This window comes from Zosterops lateralis, assembly GCF_965231275.1.
Source record: "Zosterops lateralis genome assembly, chromosome: 3".
In the NCBI taxonomy this organism is placed as follows: Eukaryota; Metazoa; Chordata; class Aves; order Passeriformes; family Zosteropidae; genus Zosterops; species Zosterops lateralis.
In genome coordinates this window covers 14,613,761-14,635,268 of record NC_139764.1, presented here as the reverse complement: position 1 = coordinate 14,635,268, position 21,508 = coordinate 14,613,761, and the positions used below count along the sequence as shown (strand labels likewise).

At 45.0% G+C, this 21,508-nt stretch overlaps 1 protein-coding gene across 1 annotated transcript in view; it reads left to right on the top strand.

Moving 5' to 3' along the window:
- FOXN2 (forkhead box N2) overlaps positions 1–21,508 on the top strand; it is a gene marked incomplete at its 3' end in the record, with an annotated part of 46,570 nt that overhangs the window by 22,951 nt on the left and 2,111 nt on the right. Inside the window, 3 exon segments of the mRNA XM_083857684.1 lie at positions 8,596–9,146; positions 15,914–16,038; positions 19,602–19,666. Of these exon segments, the coding sequence (XP_083713810.1) occupies positions 8,610–9,146; positions 15,914–16,038; positions 19,602–19,666 (727 nt within the window). The 5' untranslated portion in view covers positions 8,596–8,609.

The window sequence follows — 21,508 nt, the reverse complement described above, 5'->3', positions numbered from 1 at the left end:
AGGTCAGGTCGCTGCTGGGGTGGCTGGGGTGACTCACAGCAGCACCAGCTCTGCTCTGGGCAAGTGCTTGCTTGCAAACCCCTGTCCACATGGGGAACAGACTCCCTGTGCCTGCATGTGGCTGTGGCGTGTCTCTTTCCACATCCAATGGCTGCCTTGTCTCGCAGAGGGGACATGAGAAACCCCTGAGATGCTGCTTCACTTTTTTTCCCGGCTGGATCTTTATGTGTGATGGGTGTGTGTTTGTTCCCTGTTACACCTGCTGGTTTGGTGATCATGCTGGGTGATGGTGAGCTCTCCATCTCATCCTCACCATGCTGGGTAAAAGCAGGCAGTGATGTTCCCTGGTGCTTCCAAAATACAATTTAGGTCAGCGAGAAGAGACAGCTCGCCGTGCTTGAGTAATAAATTACATGCAATGGAAGAAGTACTGCCCAATGCCAGCCAGCATCTTTATTACCCCTGGTACTCTGCCTGCTCCCTGTAAAACACTGAGGCTGTGGAAGCACGAGGGTTGGGTCATTCCAGGTTGGGAGGGTGCTGCTGAGTGCTCAGTGCCGGCCTGTATGGTCAGCAGCTGGGAAACATGGCAGCTGTGTTTGGGGCAGGAATACCCATTTCATTGACTGGTTGCTCAGGGGCACCAGGACATTTTAAGAGAAGCCTGGAATTTGTGCAGATAGGAATGCTTATACTGAAGGTCAGTGAGGTGGATTTTGACTTTTTGTTTTGCTGAGTGCATTCAAAATTTTTTCCCATTATGTTCAGACTAGACTTAGCACTCCCTACTTTTTCCTCAAGGGTTGGAGAATGTTAGGGACTCCATTAAATTGACTAGTGCAGGCATCAACACCCACCCCTACTCTTCTGCACACTCAGTCTTCGTGTCTTCTCTCAGGTTGTTTTCAGTGCATTCCTGTCTTGCAGTTTGTCAGTACTTTTAGTTTGCCAGTTTAAGTGTGGTCCCATGCTTGCTTTCTTTTCAGCAGCGTCCCTGGGTTTTGTTGTGCTTAGATTTGGGTCAAGTACGTGGTGGCCTAAAAGCCAAGTACTGGATATGAAGAGAGCTCAGCACCTGGAAAAGTTTCCTGAAGTAGAGCAGCAGCCACTTATCCCTCATCCTCTGGTCTCATCCCTCATCCTCATCCCTCTCTCTGGATCATCCCCAGACCAGTTATCAGCCAGTTTCATTTAGGGATGTCAAGTTGTCAAAAGTAGGAGGGTTGGTTTGTTTGTTTGTTTAAACAGAGAGCCAAGTTCAGCACTGGTGGAATGAAATTAAAAGCAAGTTGGCCAGAGAGGTCAGCACAGCGAAGAGCATTGCTTTGCCCTCCCTGGGCTCTGGAGGAAAACTTGCATTTTAGGAGCAGGAGCTGGGAAGCACCAAGTGGGGACAGCTTTGCAGTCACAAAGTTGTATTAGTGATGTGATTTTGTGATACAGCTCCAATGGTGCTTTCCAGTTAAATATTGCAGAAGAGTCACTTGGGGTGAAGCTTCAAGTTGTTGGTTTTCCACTGGAAATCAGAGTTTTGGTAGTTCTAAGGCTGAAGGAGGCAGAAAAGCTATGTGGAAAAGATAGCTTTGTGTTTTCTAGCATTGGTAAATTGGTGCTGACACCAGGTGAAATGTAGCTATGTCCACTTCTGTTTCAAGAGGATGGTGGAGAAACACACCTAAGGGCTACCCTGGAAGAGAATTAGCATCAGAATTACTTTGCAAGTCATTTGCTCAAATGGCTTACTTGTGAACATATCAGTGGTTTACAATTTTTTTGCATTTTAGTCCACTTAGAAGGCACAGTATTGAATTTAAGGAAAATGACCCATAAGTATCTCTTGAAAAGCTATTGGCTGTAAAGCATTTTTCTTGAAAGCACTTATTTCCCTCCCCTCCCCTTTTTTGTGTCTCACCGAAGATTTTTCTTAATAGTTTAGATTTCACTGCATGTTTGTTTTTTTATTATTATTATTTTCATGTCCCAGTTTCTCTGTTAAACTGTTTTTATGTGCATGTTTTAAATCTGAGGCACAGGGAACCAGGTCCAACAGTGACTGCAGCCTTTGGAAAAGCTTCACATTTGCAAAGTGTCTGGAGGCAGCAGTGGAATAAATGTCCCAGAGGCTCTGGGCCGTGTACAGGGTCTGGGTTGGGGTCAGGGCATGTCTGAGCTCACATATCATTTTCCTTTCAGATATTTTTTTCAAACACAGACCCACTTATATATGTATATATGTGTGTATTTAATAAAAAAAAAAAAACCGCAAGCTTTTCTGAAAAATGTTAGATGAAATCTTCCTCTTGCTCCATGCCCTTTCCTGGGCTACGATAAGGGTTTGTTTAATCCCTTCCCTATTGCAGGATTTCTTAACTTTTCTTTATATTGGACCTTTGAATTGGTTTTCATGACTTTTTTTCCCCCCACACTGCATTTAATTATATCACAGGGTGTGGGAGAACATTGACGTGAGAGAGGCCTGAAAGTATTTCTGCAAATCCCTGGAAAACCTCTCTTCCTCTCTGAGCCCACCAATGCCAAGGTTCAAATGAAGTCCCTGAGCCTTGGTTGGTTGGTTTTATTTTCAGACTGGATTTGAGGTGATAAGTGCCTTTTTGATGTTTATTTAAGCCCATTATTTTTAATTTTCCTCTGCTTTGCAAGCCAGGAGGAACAAGAAGGGCCCTGCCAGCTGTAGGTGCTGCCCTTGGGAGCATCTTGAGGTGTCCTTTGTCACCCAGGACTTCATTCCTTCCACAGACACTGGGTCTCAGCTTGCTGAAATCTGTGGCTGGGAGGTGGTTTTATCCTCAGAAGACTCTAATGCCTTTAGTTGTCTTGGATACGTGACATCATATAGTGTTAATAATCAAATATAGCCCTTTCTCAGGGCTGGGGGGAGGAGGAGCTCAGCTGACCTCGAGAAGGGGAGTGGGGTGTGCAGGGCATGGGCAGCCTCAGACAAAGGAGCTGAGTGGGGGGAAAGGTTGAATTAGTAGGGGGCAAAATGGTTTGGTGTCATCCTTTTAATGCTCCTGGTCAGGCAGATGGCTGCTTTTTATTGATGTGTTTGCATTAGTTATGTCAGGGTTATTTTTTTTTTTCTCTTCCATCCAACATGCAAAGACTTGTAGCTGGCCCTGTGCTATGTGCACAATGGCTTGGAAGTTTATCCACAGTTTGGGTAGGTGAGCAGTGACAGTCATTTATTTGTCTAATTCTTGAGCTGTTTTGACAACACATATTGATGTATTTAAGTCAGGACAAGCCCTTACGCTTCTCATAGATGCAAGGGAATATGAAAAATCAATAGAGCAGTTTGCTCTTGCTGGAGTTGTTTACATCCAAAAGCACGTACCAATTGTCTTAAACACTCTTACAGAGCCTGTTTGTGTCAGGATAGAAGTTGTGTGTAAAGCACAACTGCCTGGCTCTGCAACTAAGGCTGCAGCCCTTAGCTTGTTGTGGAAAGAGTGGGTGCAGAGCTGCTGTCATTAAGTGTGATATGCCTGAAAATCTTTTTTCCTGGTCTAAAGTTATGTTCAACTCCTCAGACTTGGGCAATGCATGGTAAGATCTGTGGGGTTTTTTGGGTTTTTTTTTTTGTTTTTTTCAATCTGGAGGGAAATCACTGTGTTGTTGGCAGGCTCCAGGTCTTGCCACTACTAGCAGAGGTGACCTAGTTGCTTGGCTGGTCCTGCAGAAATAAAAAGGTGTATTTAGTTGTGGAGGAGGTTGTCCTAACCTGGGGCACTGATGCTGTGCAGGTGCCAAAAGGGCACCTTTCATCTGATGCCACTGTAAAGAAGGATAAAGCAGCAAGAGCAGCTCTGTTCTCATGCTAACTTGGCATGGACAAGGCTGTGGCATCTTCTGACTAAAAGGCTGAATTCTTTCTTGCCAAGTTCAGTGAGCCCAAGCATGGTGGCCACTGAAATGATACCTGTACACTTACACCTGCAATGCTGCTGAGTTTGGTCACCCCTGGTGGGATGGTGGCAACTTTGTCCATTGGGTCTGGATTCTGCTGGACCTGAGACTTCTTCCAAGAAGGGCTGCTGCAAAATAAACGTGCTTCCCTGCTTGCTTGAGGATATGCTCAAGTGGAGTTCCAGTTTCATTAAATGGTTGGAAACTTCCAGTTTCATTAAATGGTCTTCATTAAATGCTCACACATTGAAGCATTTGCACCTGTGGCAGTGCTCAAGGTCTTCCACTAACATTCAGTCATAGCTAGGGGTGTTTATGGGGACACACAAACCTGGTTTAACCCAGATGTGCTCTAAGCTGAGGACCTTTCAGTGCTCATAACCTTTCCCAAACTTACCTCTCCAGTGAGTTTGAGAGAAGGCTGCAAAAAATATTACCTTGTCTTGAGACACTGAGTCCCCTCTGTGTGTGTGTGCTTCTCTGGAGCTGACTGCTGCCTTGATGCACCTGCAGCCTTAATCATCACCTTCGGACCTGGGCTCTGCTGCTTGGGTTGTGAGTGCTCTGGAAGAGCAGGTCTCCACTGGGCTTTGGGTGCTGGACTGGCATGGATTAGCAGGGAGATCTGCTCCTGGCTTTTACGTGATGCCAAAAGTCAGACTGCTGGAAGAAGGTTGTCTCTCTCACCTCTTTCTTGATGCATCCTAACTTTCATTGGAGCAGCCTCAGTTGACTTGGCAGCCTTTTAGTCTTCTTATCCTGGAATCATTGTTCTCTGTCTGTAATTGCCATGCAAAATGATGTGCACCTCCATTGTGATACTTTGAGCAGTAAATGCTTTGGTTGGCCTTTCTTTGGAAGTGCCGTGGTTTGAAAACAAAATGAGTGAGAGGCTCCAAAAAATAAAATAAAATAAATGCGATAACACAAAGGACCACTGACAGAGTCAGAATACAACCTGAGCAGGATGGTGGAAGCAGTCCAGGTGCGGTGCTCTTCCTGAAGCAGTGATCCTGTAGAAAGGTCTGGTAGCTCTGCTCCTCTGGGAATCCAGTAGGTAAGGGCTCATTGCACTGTCCCAAATCCCAGGTTATATCCAGGTGAGAATGCTTGGCTCCTCCCCCTGGGCAGAGCATCTCACAATGGGATGATGAGTGTGAAGTGGGTCCTTGATGGCCCATTAAACAGAGATAATCCTGGAGGGAGTTACCTCTGAGTCATGGGCCAGGCGTTGATGGGCCATTAGCAGAAGAGGCAGGGGGCCTGGGAAGAACACTGCCCCGCTTGTTTAACAGTTCATGAAAGATGGTGATAGAATAAATACTTTGTGTACATCCTACACTACAACCCAGGACAGGACGGTACTAACAGGACACAGATCCTCGAGATCCTTAGGATTTGGATGCATGAGGCTCTGCTTCCAGTTGGAAGTGTTAATATCAGTGAACCCCAGTGTGCTGTGTGGCTCTGTACTCATTGGTAGGGTAAAGCACATGGGCAGAGTACAAACTCTTCTGTATTTTCCAGAGGTGTGCTTAAAGCATATTGGTTTTGCATTTTCCTGGCTGGAGGTTACCTTCTGGCTCTGCTTACAGGGCTGGGGCTGTCCCCATGGGAATTATCAAAACATCTGCACTGGAGAGCTGCTTTTGTGCTCTTTCCTTCTCACACTTAGCTCTCCTTGCTCTTGCTGTGGTTTTTCTGCTGGGTCATCCCTGAGCACAAAACCCTGCCAGCTTATAGCAAAGATGGCTTTGGTGAATCCCATGACCCTTATGTAAAACATTAAACCTCAAATATTGGAAATGGTAATCTTGAAAATGACAGTTTGGAAGTTGTGTTCTCACAGTCCTGTCTGCTTGTAGGCAATCAGAGCACACACGGAGGAAAAAAATTGTGGGTTTTGGATGTCATTAAGGGTCTGCGTGAATGAAGAGGGGTTCTGGAGAGCACACAAGCTCACCATTTGTGTGCCTTCAGATGTGCTCCAATGGGACTGGCGTCACTCCTGTGATTTTATTTTTTCTTATTTATTAGTTGGTAATAGTCTAAATATGGCCTTTATACCTTTCTAGAAAAAATAAATTAATTTCTGATGTGTTCATGTAGAAGGTGTGTGTGGTGGTGAACTAGGATGAGAAAGTAATGAGACTTGGATTTTTGTAATGCATCTACTAAGAGAAACATGACACTAACCTGTATTATTTACTGTAAGTATGTTACCTGCAAATAATTTTTATTTTCATGTAGTCCATTAAATATGCTAATGACTCACTGCTAAAACATAGTAGCATGCAAAAAAATAGTGCATTGACACCACAAAGTCTACCTGATTGTTAGTGCCAGCTTAATAAATTGGTTTTTTTTTCCCTTATATTTTTGAGAAGACTCAGCTTGTCCAGACGTTTTTTGTGTCGATAACAGACTTTATTGCCCCTTTTCCCCTAAGAAATGAGCACAAGTGACTTTGGACTTGCATATGTGTGTCAGCATGTGCATGTTCTTGCTCTGCTGTGCTGACGGAAGATTTGTAAAGGGAGATTTCGTGCAACATGAACCAGGAGCTAAAGTTACCAAAACACGGCTGTGAGGTGTAAGCTCCTGTGTAGCTGCCCAAAGAGGTGCTGAACAAGGGGGCAAAGTTAATCATTATAAAGAGAACAGAGCAGCTCACGTTGCAGCAGAGTTGGGGTTTGTCTCACTGTATGAATTTTATCACTAGCTCTTTGTTTGTTTTTTTCTTTAATTTAAGAAAGGATTGAAGAAGTGACATGAGCATATGTATATATGGCTATGTTTAAAGCCAGCCATCTCTGACTGCCAATATAAATCTGCTCTGCTGCCTTGGGGGAGAAGTAAATTGTAGGGAGAGCAAAGCTATTTTTGACCAGCTATTTGAGCGGCTCACTTTGCTTCCATTTTTTTTCTTTTTTTAATACTGACTGAGCTGGTAGTTAATCATACTTGTCCCTGCGCTTAATAGAAATAAGAAACAGAAAATAAAAAAAAATTAATGGATATTTCCAGCACTGCTACTGGTAAGCATAAGTGCAGGTGCTATTGTCAACACAGCTTTGCAATAGCTGGTGCAAGAGTGTATGAGCAAATGAAGAGAGGAACAAAAATTGCTGGTGGGAAACATGGTGTGTTTCCTGGGGGAGGCACAAATTCTGCACCTCACGGCTGCCTGGCACCAGGCAGGGGCTGGTGAGATGGGGGAGCATAAAAATGGATTATCCTGTTGCTTTTCTGTGTCACCACATCACTTCTCCATTGCACGTATCGCCCTTCTCCAAAATAAGGATTCTGGGCACTGCACTGCCAGGGGCACGGTGAGGCTGCCAGGTCACAGCTGGCTGGTCTGGGGCTGGCACAGCCAGGCAGTGGACACTGGGTAGGAGAAGATGCAAGTGCAAGGAGACAAGTGCTTACTGCAAACTGGTGTGAGAGAACGTCCAGTAACTGTGTAGAGCTGTCTGGTGAGACGTGATATGGAAACCTTCCCCATCTTGAGCTCCGGCGCTGGGAGCTGGAGCATGAAACCAGAATGATAGTGCTTACAGGGACAGGGAACTGGATTGGGGTTCGGGTTTTTCTTTGGTTGTTTTGTAGGATCCTTTTACAGTTAATACAAACCTCAGCTTTGCTTTGTGCTATTTACAGCTCTGAGCTGCATCCACAGTTGGAATGTCTCGTGTGTGTATGTGCACACCCCCTACATCTGTACAGTGCTCACATCAGCAGGAAAAAACAGCTGTTCCCATAACATAGTTGGCTAGAAGACCCCTTTTAAAACTGTACAAGCAAGGTGGTTTCTGTTGGTGTAATGCCTCTAAAGCATGGGTAGCCTGTTAGACACTGACACTGAGTGTCACTGTTTTATAGATAATATTATGATTAGGGTGTTTGTGGTTTGGGGTTTTTTTATTTAAGTGGTGAGCCATTGTTCTGCAGGTCTGAGCTGCTACCCCAGTGGTTGGTCCCCTTCTGTTGAGAACTAGTCCCAGCACTCTCTGCTCTGCAGGGAAGCCCAGGTTAGGGCAGCAAGCCTTTGCAGGAGGGGGAAAAAGATTTTTTGGACCCAGGCAGCTCTGTGGGACCCCGGTGATGAACAGGTAGGCTGGCCATATCTTCCCCTGGTAGAAACAGGCAGCAGCACTTGGGAATGACTGTGACTTGTAGGGGGTTATAAAGTTTTCATTTGCACTGAGACCACAAATGGACTTTATGCTGATTTAAGTTTTGCAATTCCTTTTTCACTCTTTGGACACCAAAGGCAAACACTTCTACAGTGTCAGTTTACAATATAATGAGTAACTTAAGAGTTAATCTGAGAGTTGAATGGATTAGATCCTACCTGTTAAGGTTTTCTCCAGGTTTCAGGTGTTGACCTGAAAGTAGCTATTACTTCTGTGTCTGGATTGGTGTTTCTAGATAGATAGAGCAGTTTCCAAGTGCTTCCCATAAGCTCTGCTTATAAACCACGGGGAATTACCACATGCTCATGAGTTTACTGGGAGGCTGCTGTTGGACCCTGGCTCTCACCAGTGGCTGCAGTGTTCGTGCACGGCATGGGGATGGTGCAGCCCCGCACTTGCGTTTGGTGAGCTCCTGCTGAATGGGACTGGGGTAGTTTGCAATGATTTCTGACCGTCTCCTTTGTTGCAGACCAATCAAGCTAAATGGGTCCAGTGACTGGCATGACTCCGGATAAGAAAGCTGAAACGCCCGGAGCAGAAAAAGCCGCGGGACTACGGCAGTGCCATGGGATGGGCAGCCTACCCGACGCGGGCGACGCCGGCAAGCCAAAGGCCACTGTGGTGGACAGGGATTCAGCAGATGATGAGCTCACAAATTTGAACTGGCTGCACGAAAGTACTAACCTGCTAACAAACTTCAGCCTCGGCAGCGAGGGTCTCCCAATTGTCAGCCCCTTGTACGACATCGAGGGTGACAGCGTGCCATCCTTCTCACCATCCTGCTACCAGAACCCTGAGAAAAAATCCTCCACTTCCAAACCCCCTTACTCTTTCAGCCTTCTCATTTACATGGCGATTGAGCAGTCCCCCAACAAGAGCTTGCCAGTCAAAGAGATCTACAGCTGGATCCTGGACCGCTTCCCCTACTTTGCCACTGCCCCCACCGGCTGGAAGAACTCGGTCCGACACAACCTCTCCTTGAACAAGTGTTTCCGAAAGGTGGAGAAAAGCCATGGCAAGGTGAGACCTGGCAGGAGGGAGGCAGAGCAAGTTTGAAATTCAGGGAGAAATGGAGAAGGTTCTGTTGTTCTTAAATACATTTTGTTTGGGTTGTTTTCACCCCACCAGTGTCCTCTTAACACTTTATTTGCAGATGGAGGTGGTTTGGAAATGCTGCTTCTGTGAAATCACAGGATGACAAAAGTCACTGGGTTTTGTTATTTACTGTTGACCTGGGTACACACAGCTGTGGTGCATCCTTTTTAACTCTGGCACACATGACATTGCAAAAGACACTTGTTTTCATTTGCTTACAATTTTGTTAGCCTGCAATAACCAGCCTGAGATGAACTGTCCTAGGATTTCTTCTTGATGAAGTCTCTTAAACTAGTGCTTTCTCTGTTTTCCAGTGCTGAAATTCTGGGGTATGTTTCTCCTTCCCTGCTTTTCCAGCACGGCCATGGCTACAATTGCACTGGCAAGCAGAGGAGTTTATGGGGTGCCAGCCTGCTTCCCTGCTTGGCCAGCAGGGATGTTGCCCCTCTGGGTGCAGATGTGGTCCCCTGCCAGGTGGCCTTCCTTGTGGGCACACTGGATGTATGTGGCTGAGTGTTCCTCAGTCCAACAGCTTTCTCAAATATTAAATTGACTCTTCCACTTGTGCTCTCCTGTTAGACTTAGCACAGCTCTAGCTTTCCAATAACCATATTAAATCCTGCATTCAATGGACTGTAATGCTTTAACATCTGTCATAAGCTGTGCATCTCTCTGTGGTGCAGGCACACTTCCTAAAGTCAAGAGTACTCTTTTCTGTACAAGTTCTTTCTTCTTCTGATTTATATGATTTTACTAGTGACTTTCTTCCTCCCTCTCTCATTCCCCATCTTGTTCCTCAAAGAGCTGGCACTGACCTAAATAAACTAACAAACCACATGCTGAAAGTCAACAAACAAGTCCTGTGCTTGGAGGTCAGACTCGGTGGTAGCAGGCTTGTTATCAGAAATGCCTGCAATGCTTGGAGTGCTTGACAGCCTCTCACTGTAGAGAGGGGTCCTGGAGCTGAGTGGGCACTGGGGAGGACTGCCTTGTACTCACAGGACTGAACACCACTGTTTCTAGATATTCCTGCTTTTGCATTAAATTGTTAGGGTGTTGTTTTCACAAGCAGCAGCTTGACCCTAAAAAAAAAGTGACTATTTATTGCAATGTGGCAAGTCCATTAACCACTCCATTGCTATTCTACATTGAATTCTACTGAGTGTTAGGATGGGCTCTTAGTGTGGCTCAAGGTGCTTGTGGTGGGGTAACCGAGTTGCTCAGGCTGTCCCTGTGTGGAGGACTGGATCTGAGCAGGGACCACATGCTGCTGTATGTGACAATAGTGCTGTTAAAGACCTGTGTGGCTCTCTCCAAGGAGAATGACATGAGTTTCAGAAAAATTAGGGCACAAAAGAGAAATCTAAATTGGTATGAGTTCCTTCTGTCTGTGAATCTGCCCTTAAAGGCTCTGATCTTTTCTAGCCTCGTGTTAGGAGTTACCAGTCAAACCTGTTGTCTTGGCATTTGGGTGGCAGGGGCTTGACACTGCCTGGTCCCCTGCTTACCCTGGCATCTCCATGACTATTGCTGGGCTCAGAGGATGGCTTACTGCTCGATGTGACATCTCTAGTAGGAAGAGCAAAATGCAGAATATCTCCCACTGCTACCAGCAAGGTGATGCTGATGTGCTCTGTCAGTGGTTTCCCAGGGCTCCAGAAACTGCACAGCTCTGTGATTCTAAAGAACAGAAACTGCGCTTATCAAAAAAAAACCACCCCAAAAAGCCCCTCCTGAAACGTTGCTGAAGCTTCCTCATTTCTACCAAACAGCAGTTCAGTCTTTACCCTCTGCCCTGCTTAGAAAAGGACCAGATGAGGGTACTGCTCCAGATTATTTCTGCAGAATAAGTGTGTGGCACACAGCAGGATGCCTGGACCCATTGGGGTTGGTCTGGCAGGTGATGGAAATGCTGCAGATCCCTTTCAGTGAGCTCCTCAGGTGTCACTTCTTGGAGCAGGCAGCAGTTGCTCACAAGCTCATTTTGCTGATCCTGTTGCCTGTAACCATGTGGTAGCCATGCCTCTGGGTGCTTCCCTGAAAGGGCAAGATAATTTTGTAATTTTTCCTTTTTTTTCTTTGTTAATGGCATTTTGTTCTTCAAAGGGAGCACACAATCAGCTTTCTTCTATGCCAAGTGTCTGTGGAAACAGAAAGGTCCATGGTATGTTGTATCAGAGAAGCTTGGTTTATTTGGTAACATCAGGGTATGAAGGGTTTTAAAGCCTTTCAAATGAATCTGAGCTCTTGTGTGGGAAGAGTCTAAATGTGTGACAGTAGGGGATGGATGGTCCGTGCTCCTGCATCCCAGGGCAGGCTCTGCTCTTGGACACCTCCCTGGCTCTTGCTGCTGGCTGTCAGCTCTGAAATTGTCTCTTTGAGGTCAGGCAGCAAAAGAAGGAAGAGTCTGTCCTCATCTTTGCCATAATACTGATACTTTGTTTTGGAAATACACATTGAAGGAAAGCTGATTTTTCCCCTCTTACCCCTGAACTGGGACTGCAGGGCAGTTTCAGGACATGGGCACTGGACTCATTTTGGCTGGTGCTGACATGGAAGAGTTGCTGCAGGAACATGGTTACTGTGCCCTGATGGCTCTGGGCATTGTCCACAAAACCCTGCTGGAGCAGGTCTGAGCAGAACACCCAAGGCACAAACAGGTGACCCTCAGCACCAGCTCCCTTACTCTGCAGAGCTCCTTCCACCAGGCTGTGCCCCATCATATCATTGCAGACATAGCTCTGGATGGCCACAGCTGTGGCTGACTCTTCTGTGTGCATATTTGCATCAGCCAGCATCAACCTGCAGGCTGCAGGGGGTCAGGAGTCTTGGACAGCATCCAGTAGAGATTTCCTTGCTTGGACCACTGGAAAAATTATATGTTGTGTTTTTTTTTAATGAGTGGTGCTGAAAGGAAAGTAAGTGCCTTGAGATGCCTCATGAGCCAGCATTGCAGTCAAGAGGAGGAACTTCTCATGCCATGGGGTCAGGATGTATGGACATCATCACTCTGCTAAAGTACCATTGCCTGCTCTGTGTGCACATAGCACTGCTGCTGGATCTGAGTGATGTGTCAAGGTTTGCCCCAGGTGACAGACCCCTGAGCTGAAATACCCTTTCTTTTAGAGCTGCAGTCAAGAACATGTCTGCACTCAGCCAGGCAGATGAGATTTCCAATGGGTCTCTGGTAATGGTGGTGGTGAACAGCAAGGGGATGGTGCTGGAGCAGATCCAAGGACACCTGTTTGCCTTCCAGTGTTCCTGCTGTGGGCCTGTTGCCCCTGAAGATGTGGAGGTGTGGTTGTGAGTCAGTGATCCTCAGAGGATACAGCTAATGCTCTTTGCATCTTAAGTGCTGTCATGCTGCCTTGGGGTTGGGGAGAGAGGTGCCTACACTGTGATGTTGCTTTTTTTAAGGGAGCAGCATCTGCTCCACAGCACAGGAGGACCTCAAGTGAAAAGGGATTTGAGGCTGAACGCCATGAAGAGTCTCCCCGCTCTTTGCTTAGACTTGTTTTCATGATTATGGCATTGGGGATTATTCATTAATTGATGCCGAGAAGAGAGGTGTGAGGAGGAAGGATCAACATCCACATCAGACATTATTTCGGCATGCCCCTGCTTGCAAGGATGTGGCCCTGCCACTGTTTCCTCTAGAGGCTGGGAATTACAGGGCTTGAATATCTTCAACAAACGTCCTTTTCTTGGTAAATATGTGGTTTAGGTGCTTGGTTGTGGTTGGGTTTGTATCTTTTTTATCAAGAGATGGTGTTAAACAATCTGTGTAGCTTCTCAAAATTTTGGGCAAAGAGCAGGACAGGTCCCATCCATAAGCCCATGGAGATAGGAGAGCCTTTTATGTGGCAAACTTTTTGGTGAACACATTTTATACCTCCTTCCACACAATATTTTCCAGTGGTTCACCTTGCTCAGGTGGATGCAGCTGGTGGTCACTGTCCATACCTGATGGAGCCAGGACTGGTGCCCAGGTGTGAAGCTGGTGGCAGCTCTCTGCAGCAGGGGACAAGTGCCTGCAGTGAGCCTGAGCCACAGCACCAGCTGAGCTGCTCTGCCTTAGTAGCTCCTCAGGCTTTGCTCACTGGGCTGGTGGGGGACTGTGGTAAAGGATACACCACAGTGTATCCTGGGGGTGGTGGTAAAGTATAAAGCTGGATCATGGGGGGTATTTTGTTTCCAACCCATATGTCTGTAATCCAGCCCTGAAACACTGGGGGCTGGAAACTTACTGTCTTTACAAAATAGCTTTACAAAAATGCTTCAAAACATAGGAATTATTTTTCTTTCTTTGTTTTTGCCTAGGTAAAATCCTGCTAGTCAAATTAGAAACATTAGAAAGATGCAGAAAAGGTGATAGACCAAAAACTAATCTCAGAACTATATGATTGCCCTTGTTTTGAGTTGCAGAGTAAGAAGAGCCTGGTGGCCTCTTTTCACTGACTCTGGAGGGATTTTTCTCTAGATCTTAAATGAAAGTTACACCTACATTTCATCCCAACACTTTCCTCACTGCTGAAGTGAAATACTAACCTCCAAAGGCAGTTTAGCATTTTAGAGTGTCCTGAATTAGTCCTTGCTAGGAGAAATGGCACAGTCTGTTCTGGCTTGTTTCAAAACTGGATATTGATTGTGTGGCATTTCAAGCTCCAGCTGTGGCAGGCTTTCCCCTAGGACATGACACTTGATTTCAGACCTGGGCTGGACATCTAGCACAGAGGGTGCAAGCAAAACACAGGAGCAGCCCCATCATTTCTTCAGCTCAATGTCTACTTTTAGTATCTCCAAAGGTGGGTGGAAGTGTGGTTTCACATTACACATAACCCAAAGAAGAAGTCACCCTGTTTACTGCCTGTTGCATTGGATCTGTCAGTATCTGGATGGCTTCAGGGTGTGCCCCGGTTCAGTTTGCTGTTGCAATACCCACCCAAAATCCTTGTGTTGTGTTGTCAGGGCAGCAAACTGGAGGAGTACCATGCTGGGAAGATCAAAGAGGGAAACTAACCCCCAGCAGCTGAACCGAATGAGGCTTGAAGCAAAAGCACCCACCTAAAGCAGGAGATAAAGTAGCAGATAAACAGTGTAGAGAGGTGGTTTGCTGATCAGGGGACTTCCTGCTGCTCCCTGGGGGCAACAGCCTCCAAACTATGAAAGGGAGAGGAGAAAAAAAAGCCACTTGGGCATGGTTGGGGTACAGGGGAAAGGGGTCTGGGAGAGGTGCAGGAAAAGGATCAAGGTGTAAGTCTCTCACTGAGATGATGGATTGAGCTATTTGGGAGGATGCCCCCTGTAAGCCATCTAGGTGGCTAAATCATCCTGCCAGCCACCACGGCTGTTTATTAATTAAAAGTAAGCTTCTTGATAAATATCTTACAGGCTGTGCTCAGTTTTAGCATGAAAAGGTAAGTATAAGGAAGATTCAGGTTAAAAAAAATAACTTGGAGAGATGCAGCAGCTCGGAGATTTTTGTTAAAGGCAGTGGGTTTAGCTACAGTTGCAGCTGCATCTCTTTCTCAGCTGGGGCTCTCCCTGGCTTGATTTTTCTCTATTGATAGCAAGGTATTTCCTCTTCTCAAAAAAACCCTGTGACTTAAATAGAACCACAGACTTACATGCTTTGTAAGTCCTTTTCAGTGTAGAGTAAGTCGTGGAGCATCCATCCATAAATTGGTATTATTGCCCCCTGTGATTTTGCAGGAGGAGGCCCAGCTGGCCACTGTGGGCTCACAGGAGCTTCTCCATGAAGCTTGGGTTTCTGCTTTGATATTTAGCCCCCAGAAATCCTTTAGAAAGATCTTGCTGTTCAGGTGTACAGCTGCCCCATCCTTCAGCCATGTACATTTCCATTTCTGTAGCATCTGTTTCCCCCAAAATATCTGGTGCTGCTACGTGCAGAGCTTTTAGCTGATCTGTCAGGTCAGTAATTAGAGAATTGTTTTAAATTTCCTGTTTAATTTTCTTCTTTAAGTTAGTTGCAAGAACTAGCAGGCTCAAAAAAAGTAAGTTCTTAATTTATTAAATTTGTGAAAAAAGCTTTGAGACAAACAAGAGGTGCTTTATCTGCCTTAAGTTTCAACACACCAAATTTAATATCAAGAATGACTAGCACAGGGGTGCCTACATTTCATCAAAAATACATTCAATTACGTTTTCAGATTTTGAAAAAGTAGGATTAATCCATTTTGTAGGTGGGCATTGAGCAAGGTCCTTTTCCAGGGTGGTGTAAAGTTTAGTGAGTATGTGTCTGTATCTAAACCAAGGGGAAGGTGCTTTGGTGTCTTACCCAGAAACCTGTTAAAGAAAAGATTGCTGATCAGTTTGCTGGTGCCTGGACAGATGCTTAAACTCACAGCTGCGTTTATTGAGTGTTAAAATAAGGTTTACAGCATTTAGGTGACAAATTGAATAGGGCTTTAGAGAATGGGTTTTGGAGGTGGTACCTATCCTGACCTGCAAGGTGGGTGCTTCCACAGTGTATAATGAGGGTCTCTGCACCATTTTCTCAATTTTGCGACCATCCACAATGGAACTGCCTGTGGATGTTGTGCATCAGCTGTGCAGTAGTGTGTGCCTACATGCAGTCATTGCCCTGTGCTGCAACTTGGGGATTTTAAATTAGAAAGGACTGTACCGATCTCATCCTGGATTTTCTAATTTGCTGTGTTTCTTCATTGCAGGTGAATGGAAAAGGGTCGCTGTGGTGCGTTGACCCAAAATATAAACCTAATCTTGTCCAAGCACTGAAGAAACAGCCTTTTTCCTCAGCACTTGCATTTTATACTCCGCCAGCATCGCCACCCAGGTAGGTGAAAGTGCTCATATGAGCAGTGGTAATGTCGCTCCAGGTAGCAGAGAGTGTTGAAGTGCTGTTTGTTATCTGCTGCCACCCAAGAGCAGAATTTGAGTGGGCCTTAGGTGAGACCAGCTGGATGAGGTGGGGAGATGCAATGAGCTCAGGCTTCCCAGATAGCACATCTGGGGTGTGTTCAAGTCTCTTATTTACTGTGGGAGAATTTAAAAGAAGAAGGTCAGGCATGTGCTGGCTGCTTTCTGGAGAGCCCAGTTTCTCCAAGAGGGCAGGCAGTCCTGGGAACTGGAGCAAAATCCTCTTTCAAGCACAGTCCATCAGGACTGTTCTAGGGTGGTGCCTGGTTGCTCTATGGAGGAGGTGGGTGTCTTCTCCTGTATGTCACTTGTCTGGATGTAAATTGTATCTATTTTGTGCTTTTGTCAAAAACAATCAACTTTTCCACAGTCTGAAGTGCTGAGACACTGCTCTGAGAGGGTTGTTTTTCTCTGAGACTGTTTAAAAGCATTTTGCAGCAGGGATGGAAAAGACATCTTTTTGTAGCCATAAATGTAGTCTGAGGTGGGACATGCAGGACTTCTGAAACCAGGACTTCCTTACCAACACAGTTTAAGATTAGGCAATTGATTTTGGAGAATCTGAAGTCAGACTCATGTGTCCCGAGTAGAGGAAGAGGAGCAGCAGCTGGGTCAGCCTGTGGAGGCAGGAGGACAGATTGCAGGGGAGCATGTTGGGTGAGCTCAGTTCTGAGGAAGGCATGTGGCTGGTTTTTCTAGTTCAGGAAAGAATTTGGGTGAGATAAGAGGTAATTAAGGTGTCTGTACATTGCCCTATGCCTTAACCTTACTGCAAGGAGTTTCCTTAACAAACAGGAGGAGCTGGGATTCCTGGAGTGGGATGTAAGACTGATAACACTGAGCAGACATTTCTCAGGGTCCAGCAGGACACTGACCCTGGGAGCTGGCACCCCTGTACAAGCCTTAGGGGCTGAAGAGTTTTGTGTGGCATGGGCTTGTCCATGGGGTTTGTCACTCACAAGATATAACCAGTTGTGTCTGGTCTCTCTCCAGCCCAGGGTCATCCTGGGCTGGAACAAGCCAGGCAGAAAAATCCTGTTTTCCAACTTTCTGTTGGAATTGGGAGCATTACTAAAATAAGCCTGAAACATTTGAGTATTAAGAAATAGTCAGATTGGAAACTATGAGATGACTGGAGGTATTGCTTGGAGTTTATGGGAATAAAGATTATTGAAATGAGTGTAATTGGGCTCTAGAGGATAATGCTTTTACAGGCTTTAATGTCTCTGTAAGGATATGGACTTCTGGTTTTGGGTACAACTCAAATGAAGGGTTGGTCCTTGAAAGCTTTAGTGCTCTGTGTTAGTGCAGCCAGACTTGGAAAAGTAGACAATAATACAGGTGGGAAAGGACCTCTGGGCATTGTCTGTCCTGCCAGAGGTGCAGAGGATTGACAGACTCAGCCTAGGGCAGGGTGTTCAGAGCCTTGACCAGTTAAGCTTTTAGAATCTCCAGGGTCTCCAAGATCAGTGCAGCTAAAGTTTTGTTAAGTGTGGTTTACTTAGCTTGGATAAATGCAACATACCAAAATTAGGTGTGAGGAAGGAGACATTTCATCTGCATGCTTAAGTACTTGGAAGATCAGGACTTTAATTTGAAGCTGTTGTTTTTGGTAACTTTTTTTTTTTCCTTTACTGAAGGACTAGTCACACTTGCCAAGAATTACAAGGAAATCCTGGATCTAATGAAGCCACATGGCAAAATTCCCACTGACTTCAACACGGGAAGGGTTTTGCTGTGCTTGTATTTATGAGTTCAAGAAAATAAGAAACAACATACTAAGATACCAAACTGCTCCCTAATGAAAGCTGGTTTATTTTCTTTCAATAATAATAATAAAAAAATGTGATTTCCATCAAACACAGAAAACCAGATTTATTTCTTTCCCCTTCCGTGCTTAGATTTGATTTAAATTCTGGCCTAATTTTGGGGAAGGGCCCCCAAGGATCTGCCTTGTTGTAGAGAGAGAGAGGAAGCCCAGAGGTTCAGCTGGAGAGAGGCTGAAATACTGTCCAAATTTATCTTCAGAGTGATCCTAAAATTCAGCTGTGACAGTCTCTGAATTTTCCTGTGGGAAGACTGGTGTTCATGATTATTTTACACTGTGTTTGTGAGGAGTATGCCTATCATTCAGCACGATTTTAAAATAAAATTTAAGCTGTTGCTTTGAGCAGAAGCTTTCCAAAACTGTAATCTGTGTCTAGAGACACTGAAATTGGTATTATCATAGATGATTGGCATCCCTGATGCATTTTATTTCTGCACAGCTTGCTCAACAAGTCGTTGTGAAGCCCCTGGCCGCGTTCTGGTTCTAGTGCTACACGAATTGCAGCCCTGGGGACAGCCACAGTCCTCATCTTGCTCATACCTTATGCATGGCTTCTCTTAATCAATACCAGGCATTAATTTACTTTGGGGGAGCTCTGTGTGGACATGATTTCTGAAGGATCTGAACTTAGACAAGAGGATGATGATGTTTAGCATCTCTTTGTATCTAAGGGCTGCAAAGCCAGACATTTTGGGTTAGACCATTGCTTTCTTTTATTTTTAATTTTTTTTCCCCACCTATTTTTGGATCTGTTCCCTTTGCATTCTGTGGCTTTGCTACAAGCAAAGATACCAGACAGTGAACCCTAGTTTTGCACATTTTTCCCATTCAGCTGAGGTTTCTCTTGCAGGTTGGGCTTGAAAATTCTGTTATCACCCTTCAGATTGTTCCAGCAGCGCTATGAAAGATGCACATTGCTACATTTCATGCAATTTTAATAGTGTGTGCTATTTTTGTTGTAGTTGCTTCTAACTGCTCACTAATATATTTATAATAAACTGAATAATTAGGGCAGAAAAAAACCAAAAACATGTGAAAGCTTTAACTTGCCCTTTATTTTGTGAGTGACTTAAGGGTTCTTTGTCTGGTGCAAACTGGTCTGATTATGAAAAACCATCCTGGACAGCATCAACTTTAAAATCAGCAGTTGTCTTGATTTGCTGTTTTTGGTTTTTTGCTCTTCCACATGTCTTTGCCTATGACTTTTTGTTAATTGCCCACCACTGTTTGGAAAAGCAAAGGATCACAACTGGTCCTTACCTGTCCTCTGAGCATCCCTGTATGAGTTAATGTTTTGTTCAGGTGTAGGTTTTATGTACTTAAAAATACGTATCTTTGTTTAAAATCCAGCCTTTAGGGAGGTATAGAAAATCTGTAGAAGTCAGTGACTTTTACCAGCAAGATTTTTGCTTAGTGTGTGTATTTGGAGGTGTTTTCCAAATGCTTAAATGATGGCTTAAAATAGTGCTACACAAACTATGAACCAGTGCTGAGCCATCTACTGAAGGCAGCAGAAATTGTTTACCTTCCTGTGGTAAATAGGGTTGGTTTTGTTTTTAGCCTTCTATGATCATAATATTGTGTCTGCTGTACTTTGTACAAACCATTTGCCTAATCAAGGCTTGGCTTGAGCTGTTGGATTTCTCTTTCAGTAGGTCGTCGTCCCCTCACTACTTGACTTCAGTCCTTCAGCAGAATCATGGCCGATCTCTCAAAGGTAAACTTGGGATTTCCTTTCACTCTCCTCCTCTGGTTTTGGTCACAAGCATGGACTGCAGTCCAGCTCTGAAGGGTCTGCTAGATGACAAAAAACCCAGATGTAGTACAATGCGTGTGTATTAATATTAAATCCATGAGATGAATTTCAAGGTGTAATTGGGGCCATCTTATTCTGACAGCAAAATATTCAGCACATGCATCACTCCCAGGTATGACCTACTTAATGAATAGTTCAGTAGAAAATGAATCTGAAAGCTGCACATCTCTTTATCAGTTTTATTGGAGACCAAGAACCAAAGGTAGCAAATGTTAGTGTATAAAACTTGTGGTGCCAAGAGGGAGCTACAAAGTGTGCTGGGGGTTGCAGCATTTCTTTCAAAGGAGCCAGTTGAGCACAGCTCTTGCACCTCACTAATAGAGCTTAATTAGGCTTGTCCTAGACAAAAGTAATAATAATTTTGGTTTTTAAGTGCTGAAAAGTGAACAGTACTCAATTTTTAAAGGGTTGAGTCTAATAAAATGTGTTGCAGAGGAGCGTTGTTGCAGCTCTCAGCAGGATAGTGAAAGGCACTAAGACCCAAGTGAGACCTGAGCAGACACCCAGTTCCCTGATTTTGCTGCCTCAGTAGGCTTAGAGGTGAGAAGGTTACTTTTAGATATTGGTCACAAAGCAGCAGCTTTGGTGAGGCAGCAAAGCCAAGGCTTTTTGGAGACCAAGCAGCTGCCTGGCCCACAGGTGATGATCACCACACACCCCAGATGTGGTGACGTCTGGTGGCAAGGAACATCCCTTGGCTGGCTGGCTGCTGCAGGGCTGCTGGATTTGGGATTCTCAGGGCTTCTTGGAGAACACAAGAAATCCCTCTCCTCTTAAGGATTTTGCTGGTGTGTCCTGTGACAGGTTTGGAGGTTGCCAGTCTGAGGTTGCCTCTTCATTTAGCTGCACCAGAGGTGCCAAAATAATGACGGGTATCGTTCTGCACGTGGGGGAGCCTGTTCAGCATTTCTCTGGCATTCGAGGCAAACCATTCATGTTCCTGGGGTCCCAGAGGGCAGCTCTTGTGCAGATGAACAGAATTCCTTGCTCATAAGGTGCTTCCTCAGCCATTCTGCTGGAGAAGTGTAAATTTGGGAAATACTGCACTGTTGAGAAGAGCAATCAGAAATGAAGCCAAAGCACATTAGCAGTGACACAGAGCACTGCTAAGAGGCCACTGCAGAAGTGCCTCTCCTCATTCTTTGGGAGTATTAAGGTACAGAAATACTCTTTGTAGGTAGTAAACCTGCATTGCATTAATTCCTCTGATTGCTTGTCATTTTAACAAGGTGGTGCTTATGTATCAGATGATAAAATAAAATGTCTATGATATCAAGTAAGGAATGGGAATATTTCACTTCCTGATTACACTAGTGGAGTAAAGTAATTCTTCATGCTTTATTTTTCTACTTCTTTTTGTCAGTTGGATGCATATAACCTATGAATTCAGGGGCTCTGTTTCTACCAAAGAAAGCCAAAGCAGAAGGAAAAAAAATCTCATGAGTACAATGGGGTAGAGCTGGTTTTAAAATTAAAGGCATAGAAAACAAGGGGAGGAAAATGTGTATGCTTTATAACCTGTGTTGGAAGCAGCAGCTGAGTCTCCTTCACATGTTGGTACAACATTACCAAGGTGTCATGTTCTTCAAATTTCTCCTTGACCGGGGGTGAAGTTGGGGAGAATTATTAAGATAAGTTTTCAGCCATGCTGACAACTCTGCAGTCCCTCTCCCAGTACTACCCTCCCCTTAAATTCAGTCATACAGTTAATGCCTGTAATGTGGGGAAGAAAACAAATGCCAT